We start from the raw sequence: 10,326 nt of genomic DNA on the forward strand, positions 1-10,326 counted from the left end.
GGCCACCTCGTCGTTCCCACCACCGATCTGAACTGCCACTCGGTAGTCTTCAAGCCAAGTTTCAGGCTTAGACTCACCAGTGAACTTGCTGACTCCTGTAGCCAACCTGAAATTGGGAGGAATAACTGCGGCTCTGATAGCTCTGCTGAAACATTCAGGACCAGAAACATGCAGTCGACTGTTTGTGGGTACATCTCTGTCGAGTGCACCTCGATGGGCTCTGTTCCGGTCGACCAACCCTTGCACAATAATGGACCGCGCGTCGAAGCCTGGTTCTCTAGGGTCAACTGGAACCCTACGCCCTGTACTGTACTGACGCCTATCATCTGGCTGCCGAGGAGCGTAAGACCCACCCCTCGGAGGGGAATAGGGCACTCGACGCCTTTCATCTTGGTCGAATCTGTCGCCATATTGATCTCTCCGATTCTCGCGCCCTTCGTGCCGCGGAGGCGATCTGGGGCTGTGAGCTGACTGAACCGTATTCACAGTGACGGATCGACTGTGAATTCTGTTGCGCGACTGAGACACGGCTGAATTCTGATCTCCCGCTGCCCGGAGCAGATCCCTGATCTGCAGCAAACCTCTGCCAGCTTCTGACTGCGAAGGCTGGATGGACTCTGCTATACGGGACGCAGCTGCTAAATTCTGAATTGGGGTTCGATATACCTGAGTCGGCGGGAAGAGTTGACGTCGACTGGTGTCGGGAACTCGTTGCCGCGCGCGCTCGTCGAGTGCTCGCTGAAGGTTCTCCAGTCGAGTGCGCTCGGCCAAATTGGCCAGACGTGCCTCCTCCAAGGCACGAGCCTCGGGGGTTTCTCCTGCGATGGGAATACGCAGGGGATCCTCGTTCCTGCGGCGAAGTTCCTCTCTTTGCAGAGAGTCGAGTGGCTCGGGCTGGTACTCTTCGTAGCCTCGTGCAGGGTCGCCGCCGTCACCTGCTCCACCACCACGGGCGAAGCCAGGAGGGCTGTGGGGCCCGTCGACCATCAAGATTTCCGCTGCTGGATCACTGCTTCCGCACTCGGATGCAGTCTCTACGGAGCCAGTCGACTGATCGAACAAGCCGTAGAGAGATTCGTTGGGCTCGATTGCCGCAACTTGGGTAGTGGCCGATTGGCGAGCCACCGCGTGACTCACCCATCGCTGAAGCCTCGACCGGCCTGAGCGCTTGCGCTGGCGGGAGACCGGGAGGGTGGACGATGGAGGAGCCGACCGATACTGGGTCGACGGTTGCCGCAGCAGAATGCCGCGGACACATGTGCGAAAATGCGTCGCACCGCGGACGGGGAGCGCATCTACGTCGAGTGGAGCCTCCTGGAGCCATGCGGAGTCGTCGGCGATGAAGGTGAGAGTGCCGAGACGGATCTCTTGACCCTCGACCAAAACTCCAGCAGACACCATGATGAAAGTACTCGGAAGAATCGCAACTTCTCCACAAAATCGCTAAAACACCTGCCCCACGGTGGGCGCCAACTGTCGTGGTTCTAAGCCTGACAGTAGAGTGGGGGGTAGGTATGGAGAGGCAAGGTCCTAGCTATGGAGAGGTTGTAAGCACAAAGGATGTACGAGTTCAGGCCCTTCTCGGAAGAAGTAACAGCCCTACGTCTCGGAGCCCGGAGGCGGTCGAGTGGATTATGTGTATATGAGCTACAAGGTGCCGAACCCCTCTGCCTGTGGAGGGGGGTGGCTTATATAGAGTGCGCCAGGACCCCAGCCAGCCCACGCAGGAGAGGGTTTAAGGTGAGTTAAGTCTGGGGTGTTACTGGTAACGCCCCACATAAAGTGCCTTTACTATCATAAAGTCTACTTGATTACAGGTTGTTGCAGTGTAGAGTGCCTCTTGACCTCCTGGTGGTCGAGTGAGTCTTCGTGGTCGAGTCCTTCAGGCCAGTCGAGTGAATCCTCGTTGGTCGACTGGAAGGCGACCTCTTCTAAGGATGTCCTGGGGTAAGTTACTTGGATCAGGTCCATGACCCTACCCTAGGTACATAACCCCATCAGCAGGTTCCTCCTCAGCAGCAAGACATGATTGATTCTGACCCAGTTCCTGCAGCTCCAGCTCCTGTGCAAGTTGAAGCAGATGCAGAAGATGTACAAGATGATGTACATGGTGGTGCAGGTGAAGAAGATGCTCCCCAGCAGCAGCAACAAGAGTATGATGTTGAAGTTAATGATCCGGATCAGCAGGAAGCACCAACACCAAAAAGTCCACCAGCTGCTGCACTCAGAAGATCCAACAGGGGTCGAATTCCTTCCAGTAGGTATCCCTCAGATCAATACGTGGTGTTATTATCTGATGGTTCAGAACCTGAATGCTTTGCAGATGCAATGGAAGATGAGCACAAGAAGGAGTGGAAAAATGCTATGCAAGAGGAGATGGATTCCTTGCATAAGAATCATACTTATGAGTTGGTGAAGTTGCCCAAGGGCAAGAAAATTTTGAAGAACAAGTAGGTCTACAGAATCAAGCAAGAAGAGCACACATCATATCCAAGGTACAAGGCTAGGCTAGTTGTAAAAAGATTCAGCCAAAGAAAAGGCATTGACTATGATGAGATCTTTTCTCCGGTTGTGAAGATGACATCCATAAGAGTAATCCTTGGCATGGCAGCAAGTCTCAACTTGGAGATTGAGCAAATGGATTTGAAGACTGCATTCCTTCATGGTGAGTTGAAGGAAGAAATATACATGGAACAACCTGAGGGGTTTCTTGTGAAAGGCAAAGAAGACTATGTGTGCAAGCTGAAGAAAAGTCTCTATGGCCTAAAACAAGCACCAAGACAATAGTACATGAAGTTTGAAACTGTCATGGGGGAGCAAGGCTACAAGAAGTGTAGCTCGGACAATTGTGTGTTTATTCAGAGGTTCTCAGATGATGATTTCATCATATTGTTGCTCTATGTTGATGATATCTTGATTGTTGGAAATACTGTCTCTAGGATTGCTAAGTTGAAGAAGGAGTTGACCAAATGTTTTTCTATGAAAGACTTACGTCCATCAAAGAACATTCTCAGAATGAGAATTGAGCGAGACAGAAATTGCAGCAAGTTGTACTTGTCTCAAGAGAAGTATATTGAGAAGGTACTTCAGAAGTTTAGGATGGAAAATGCAAAAGTTGTGTGTTGTCCACTAGCAGTCCATTTCAAGTTGAGCAGAAATCAATGTCCTACCATTGATGAGCAGAAAAAGGAAATGCATCATGTTCCTTATGCTTCAGCGGTAGGGAGTTTGATGTATGCTATGGTGTGTACAATGTCTTACATTGCTCATGCGATTAGTACTGTGAGCAGATTTATGTCCAGTCCAGGAAGACCTCATTGGGAAGCCGTGAAGTGGATTTTGAGATATCTTCGGGGCAGCACAAATCTGAAACTTTGTTTTGGTGATGGTGAGGCCAAGCTGATTGCTTTTTCAGATTCTGATATGGCTGGAGATGTTGACAGAAGGAAGTCTACTTCAAGTTACTTGGTTACCTATGCAGGGGGAGCGGTGTCATGGCAAAGTAGGCTACAAAAGTGTGTGGCATTGAATACAACTAAAGCTGGATTCATTGCTGTAACAGAGGCGAGCAAAGAACTATTGTGGCTGAAACGGTTGGCTTGTGAGCTTGGTTTTAAGCAAGACAAGTATGCGTTGTTTTGTGACAACCAAAGTGCTATCCACTTGAGTAAGAATGCAAACTTTCATTCAAGGTCTAAGCATATAGAACTCCGTTATCATTGGATTCGAGATGTGTTATATTCCAAGCAAATGCAACTTGAGAAGGTTCACACTGATGACAATGGGGCTGATATGTTGACTAAAGTGGTGACAAGGAAGAAACTTCAAGTATGCCGCTGACTCGCTAGCATGGCTACTGGAAGGCAGTGAGACCCTCCACGTTGTCGGGAGGGGGAGTTTGTTGGGCTAAGTCCCTCCATATGGAGGTGCGTTGGCAGCCCAATATCAGCCCATAAGTCCAACACATGTCAGCAATTGATCTTCGCTGCATCCAACGATTGAGAGCGCTTCTAAGGGAAGTGAGGTAAGGAGAAAACCCTAGCCACTCCATCCCTGCTGGTGGTGGCTGCCATTCGTGAGAGTGAGAGAGAGAGCACACAAGAGAAACCATAACCTGAGAGAAAGGAAGAAGAAGAGGCAGAGATTCTGTCCAGATTTGCTGCATCTAACTAGACAATGTTCAAGTTGGTGATTGGAGGCTCAAACGTGCTTGGATCAACCCCAAACTTGCTGAACTCGTTCCTTACTTTGAGTACTTCGATCTGATTAGCTGGTTTAAGAATTGGTTCAGTGGAGCATCAGATTTGAGAGTGGTTTTGTCAGCTCTGACTGCTGCAGTTTCAGAACAGAGTAGTTTTGGGAGACAAACAGTTTGGGTAGGCAAACGATGTCCGATTGAGCTGAAATTTGGATGGGATATTAGGAACTCGTGTGTATACTTGTCTGCCAAATTTAATGCTGTTTGGTTCAACGGTTTAAGAGCAGTTTGCAAAACACTGAAGGGTACAGAAGCTGTGTAAACTCTACTTTGCTGAAATCTTGCTTTTTATGGTTGTTATTGCTGTTGCCGGTTGGCAACGTGGAGAGTGTGTTGTAAATCTCTCTATAAGTTCTAGAGCAGATTTTTTACTCATCATTCTCATAGTGAAGTTTCGTGGACTGGTCGGTCCATAGCCGTGGTTTTTTACTCCTCAAGTTGAGGAGGTTCTTCCACGTTAAATCCTGTGTCACATGTGCATGTTGTTTGTGTTATTCCGCTGCTTACTTGTTGGTTGAAGCTGTCCTCAAAGTTAATACAAGTGGAGGGGGCTGTGTAGTGTGCATATTTACCGTGTCAGTGAATTTGTGCAGCGCATTGTTGCTGTCCAGCCCAACACTTATTGCAGTCAAAAGCCTTGGCGAAAGCATATCACAGACTAGTGAGTTCTAGATTACAAATCTGATTAGCCTGCTGCAAAATTATATCAAAACATAATTGTAAAGTTATTTAAACATATAGAGCAACTAGTAGGTTTGGACCAGTAAGGTGAGTAGCTTGTTGGTATTTACAGGAGAGCTGTTATCACCAAGAACTGATTTGTTGTAACCCGTCAATTGGCTAACCTGTATTTCGTTCTTTTCTGTTTCCCGGTGCGCCTCCGCCGCCGCTGCTTTCTTCTTGGGATGTTGGTGGAAGGCTGAGGTGAAGCTGTCCAGGTAAGGAATCCGCAAGGCTCGAAGAAGTAACTGGGTTGCTTCTATGCCGGGAACATGATGATGCTGATGTCCCCGGGAAGAGCTGGTGCTCCTGAGGCCGTGATGCAACCTGACCAGAAGCAATAGAGTGATGCTGCTGATTCTGCAGTGCGGATGGTGTGTTGGTTGGGGGCACCATGTGCATGATGCTTGAATTAGAAGCATTGCTCCATGTATCATGTCGTGTTGGATGGGTTGCTAAATTAGTAGTGTAGCTTCTCCCTATTGGATGTAGCACCCCAAGGCTGCATAGATTCACGCTATTGTTTCCGATCCTTGCACGAAGCTCGTTCTGCAGTTCTATTATTTGGGCTCTGAGTGTAGTATTCTCATCTTGCAGCTTGGTCTTCTCTGAACCGACCTATTAATAAGTGTAACTTAGGCTTAACCTTGAAGGTAATGAAGCAAATAACCTGAAACAACTATATCATTTGATAAATTACGAAGGCAGCAACCACAAGTTGGAAAGGAGAGACATCAATGGGAATTTATTTATATGTGAGTTAATTCAAGTAAAGGCATTGCTTACAGGTACAACAGATACTTCATGAACTTTAGAAGATAAATGCATGCTAGCTAGACTTTCATCCTTATAGTGAAGAAGGAAAACAGTTATCATCTAAGGCACGCTAGCTAGATCTTCATTAAACCCTTTTGCCCCCCTTTGTTGTTAGATCTATAAATTATCATTGTTGTTCGAGAAACACAATAATCTAGGGAACATGCAAAATGTTTTAAATTATGAACACAAGTATATGCACAGTTTCTGGAAGGCAAGTATATGAGCACTTAATATTTCAGAACTCACATATTGTTGCTTAGTTAGAAGAGTAGATTGCTCCTTTCTAAGAGATTCAACTTGAGTAATTAAATCTCGCAGTACTCGTGCAGCATCACCCAATACTGTAGCTTTTCCACTATTTTGTCGATCATGATCTGTAATAGCAGAACTATGTTTATCAGAAAAATAATGTTGAGTACAATGAGCTCTACAAGGAATAACAATAAGCATGCAAACTCTACAGTCGCATGGCAATACTTTTGGATGATTGACGCCAAAGGGTAATTACATACAAAAGATAATCCATCTTGGCATGATTTATTCAGCGTATGCAATAATGCGGTGCACAAAAAAGGAAATACAAATAATGATTTCAGGTATTTTCATAATATGTAATATCAACCTTCTATATGGGCTAAAGAACAAGCTGATGAAAACTTTCCCCTTCAGAACTTTGTTCTTGAGACATGTGGTGGACCACTCAAAAGTGAGCTTGGAAGAAAGCAGGAAGCCAACCTTTCACATGGTAATATTTAGCAATTTAACAAAATGGGCCCATGTAGACTTTTAGAATCCTAGAAAGGATTGCTAGGATATATAAAATACTCCCTCCATTCATTATTATAAGATGTTCTCGCTTTTTTCTAATTCGGATGCATATAGATGCATTTTAGTGTGTTTGTTCACTCATTTCAGTCCTTATGTAGTCCATATTGAAATATCCAAAACATCTTATATTTGTGAACGGATGGAGTACTGAATAATGAGATGAGTTTCACCCAAAATATAAACAGCAAGATGCAACAGCAACAACAGACAATTGAATACAGGAATCAACATATGCTCTTCCAGTCGTGGCGTCAATACTACGAATTGTGAACATGTACTGTGCATCAGATACACATGAACACTACCAAACATATAACCTAATAATGAGATGAGTGTATTGGTTCCCAGTTGTCATTAATTTATTAAAAAGACATATGAGTCCAAGTTGAGGGAACAGAGTGATGTAATCCATGTGCAATAACTTAACTGGTATTTTTCCCAAAAGGGAAGATTAAATCAGCTAAAAATTGTCATTGATTAATGACGCATCGTACTATCCTAACATACTGCTGAGCTCAACAAAAAGGTCATTCAACTGGTCACCTACAGCACACAAATCATCAGAATAAGAGAAAAGTGTATACCAAAGGAAGGCTGGAGTATTGGGCTGGTCATAGTGGGGAGTAACTTATACTAGTGTCACGCATATGACACTAGTCTAAGTTACTACCTCCATAGTGCAAAGTAACATAGTAGTAGTATCATAGATGGCTTCATTTATTAGCTTGTAGACTCATCTTTTCTCCGGAAGCGTTATATTACAGTAACATATTATGTTACTCTCTCCTCATTAACTACATGCCACATAAACAAAAATTTCTTGGAGTGCGCTATGTTACTATCTAAATTACTCCCACTATGACTAGCATTAGAGGAAATTAAGAAGTAATATAATGGACCACGCCTAGGTTTAGAATAATATGAAGTTGGAAATGTTACAGACATGATCGACTTAAGTCATTGAAAATGACTGCCTAACTGCAAGTCTATATGGTAAGTACTGCTCCCATCATCCATACGGCCGATCACAAGATAAAAGAGCAGGCGTCGAACTGCAGAACCCTGTGTCCTAAATAATCTTCAATTCGAGGAGTCTTCTTCTATTTTATGTTTGCTGTATAGGAAACGCTGATCTCTTGGATGACTCCACTCATGCTTTTTAAATGATGACATCTTTTTCTTTTAAAGCAAGCCTGAGTCAGTTCAGAGAACAGAATCCAAAATAACTGGAAGCACCGACATGGATGCAAATGCAAAAGACTGTGAAAATAATCAGGTGAAACACCAGTCTATTGGAGCAGATGAGCTCCTCTGCCATCAGGTAGTAGTAATAAGTACTTGCAGTCTTTTACAGGGCTAGCAAACAACTAAATCTGACATTAAAACTACTCAGCATGCAGATTTATGGTAGCAAAAGAATACAATTCATGAAGAGGTGAACTAGGAGACTGGTCACAATTAAGGCAAGTTTAAGTCACAACTTAAACATATGAAATACATATTTATAAAAAAACCTATGAGGAATGATGCTCGCTAAGATTATTGTTATTGATGCTGGTTTGGTCAAATAGATATAACGAGAAGATTATGCTTGTTAGGTGGAGTTTAGAATTATTCTTGGACAACAACCCAAGATGAAAAGTGAATAACGACAAAATATTGTGGGATAAAGCTGAAATCCAAGTAATTAGAAGAAATGTCTGGCATCGTAAATCACGTACTGCAAGGAATACCGAGTTCAATCCATTTACATATTGCAGGCTTTCACAGGAAATGCTACCAGGGACGAATCAAGAGTTCGTTGTACCACCGCCAAAAAGTGGAGCCTAGCTTAGACCACATGCATGGAACTACAGAGTTCTTTTTACAGGAGACTACTCTTCCAAATATCGGCTGACTTTGAAGTTAATCCGCCAGTTAATCGGTACTCGGAGGGTGCCCGGTTCAAAAACTTCCTATTCGCCGCGTTTCTCACTCAGACAGTTAGGCCTGTCAGACCGATTTATCGGCTGTCAGACCAAGTAATCGTGGCACAACGATTAACTTGGATGCCGGTTTGGCCGACTAAAGCCCAAAATTTCCATCCCGTGCACTTCTCCAGCCGCCCTTTAGAATTATTCTTGGACAACAACCCAAGATGACAAGTGAATAACGACAAAATATTGTGGTAAGTGCATCCAGATTCATTCATGTGTCTGCCCCACCATCTCATCAATTAGAAAACAGAAAAAATCTAGCATAAAAGAAATTTGATCATGCACATCCTAGGCTAATTGGCCAAAGCAACAAAGTAAAATTTATTACTGCTATAACGCTAGGTAACTCATGTAGCTAAGCAAATGAAAATGTACCGAAGAAGATAAGTAACTAAAGACCAACATGTCAACGTGCTTTTCGGCAGCAGAACTTGAGCTGCCAGCCATTGAATCTGAGCTCTGCGCATCAGCCACCATTCCAAGATTCTGGTGTCTGCATAACAGAAAAGACTGCTGGAGCACCCTAGAGATAAAGCTAAAATCCAAGTAATTAGAAGAAATGTATGGCATCGTAAATCACGTACAGCAAGGAATACCGAATTCAGTCCATTTACAGATAGCAGGCTTTCATAGGAAATGCTACCAAGGATGAATCAAGAGTTCATTGTATCAGCGCAAAAAGTGGAGCCTAGCTTAGACCACATGCATGGAACTACAGAGTTCTTTTTACAGGAGACTACTCTTCCAAATATCAGCTGACTTTGAAGTTAATCGGCCAGTTAATCGGTACTCGGAGGGTGCCCGGTTCGAAAACTTCTTATTCGCTTCGTTTCTCACTCAAACAGTTAGGCCTGTCAGAACGACTTATCGGCTGCCAGACCAAGTAATCGTGGCACAACGATTAACTTGGATGCCGGTTTGGCCGACTAAAGCCCAAAATTTCCATCCCGTGCACTTCTCCAGCCGCCCCACAGCTTAGGGTTGGAGGAAATTGAGGCTCCCACTCATCCTCCTCTCCCCTCACGATTCGAGGAACTGGCCGGCGACTGCTTGAATCGTAATTCCATGGCAATGAGTACCTTCACAGAAATGATCCTATCAATCACTTCAATAACCTACCTAGCCCTTTCTTGGCAGCGATCTGGCATTAGGTATATTGAGACCTAGAAATATTCTTTACAATTTATTTTCTACTCCCTCCGTAAACTAATATAAGAATGTTTAGAACACTATTTTAGTGTTCTAAACATTCTTATATTAGTTTACGGAGGAAGTACCTTATTAAAACATTTTCAGACCATCAAACGCTGATAAAATCAATCATAAAACTATTTAAATCCTATTAACTCTATGGTCTCTAAGAATCCGGTATACAGAGTTACAGACTCCACATATCAACTTGATCATTCCAACAACAAAAGCTACATGAAAGCACCATGAGACCCTACAAGAAACAATTAAAAATCATCTTGGACTGTTGGTGCTAAGCTAGGCCCATACCTCCCCAGTGAATCTCAAACCACACACAAAAATAATCAGCTCTCGTCTCCATAATTTGCACCACCTGATAATTAGCTCTCGTCTCCGTAATTCGCACCACCTTAACCCTGAGCATAACCAGCCCTAGCAAGCCATCGGTAGTCGACGAAGAGAACCATACCTGAATGAATTCACATCTGAAGACGTAGTCTTGGATGTCCCTACAGCCTGGGTGGATCTTGATCC

The 10,326-nt window shown here is 44.2% G+C and overlaps 1 protein-coding gene across 1 annotated transcript; it reads right to left on the reverse strand.

Moving 5' to 3' along the window:
• Positions 1-4,893: 4,893 nt before the first annotated feature.
• On the reverse strand, positions 4,894-10,320 carry LOC123083817 (transcription factor BHLH062). The gene is made up of 5 exons (XM_044505722.1): positions 10,262-10,320; positions 8,994-9,094; positions 7,133-7,168; positions 6,044-6,171; positions 4,894-5,596 (listed from the first exon to the last, which is right to left on the reverse strand). Exons 2-5 carry the CDS (start codon positions 9,076-9,078, stop codon positions 5,099-5,101), a joined length of 747 nt encoding a protein of 248 aa, XP_044361657.1. The 5' UTR covers positions 9,079-9,094; positions 10,262-10,320; the 3' UTR covers positions 4,894-5,098.
• Positions 10,321-10,326: the final 6 nt, after the last annotated feature.

This window comes from Triticum aestivum, chromosome 4A, assembly GCF_018294505.1.
Source record: "Triticum aestivum cultivar Chinese Spring chromosome 4A, IWGSC CS RefSeq v2.1, whole genome shotgun sequence".
NCBI lineage: Eukaryota > Viridiplantae > Streptophyta > Magnoliopsida > Poales > Poaceae > Triticum > Triticum aestivum.

Excerpts from the sequence above, each read along its gene's own strand:
- LOC123083817 (XM_044505722.1), bottom strand. The coding sequence starts at position 9,078 with ATGGTGGCTGATGCGCAGAGCTCAGATTCAATGGCTGGCAGCTCAAGT. Across the intron at positions 6,172-7,132 it reads CCTTTTTGTTGAGCTCAGCA|ATCATGATCGACAAAATAGT; the intron begins GTATGTTAGGAT and ends CTGCTATTACAG. Across the intron at positions 5,597-6,043 it reads TTCTAACTAAGCAACAATAT|GTCGGTTCAGAGAAGACCAA; the intron begins GTGAGTTCTGAA and ends ACTTATTAATAG.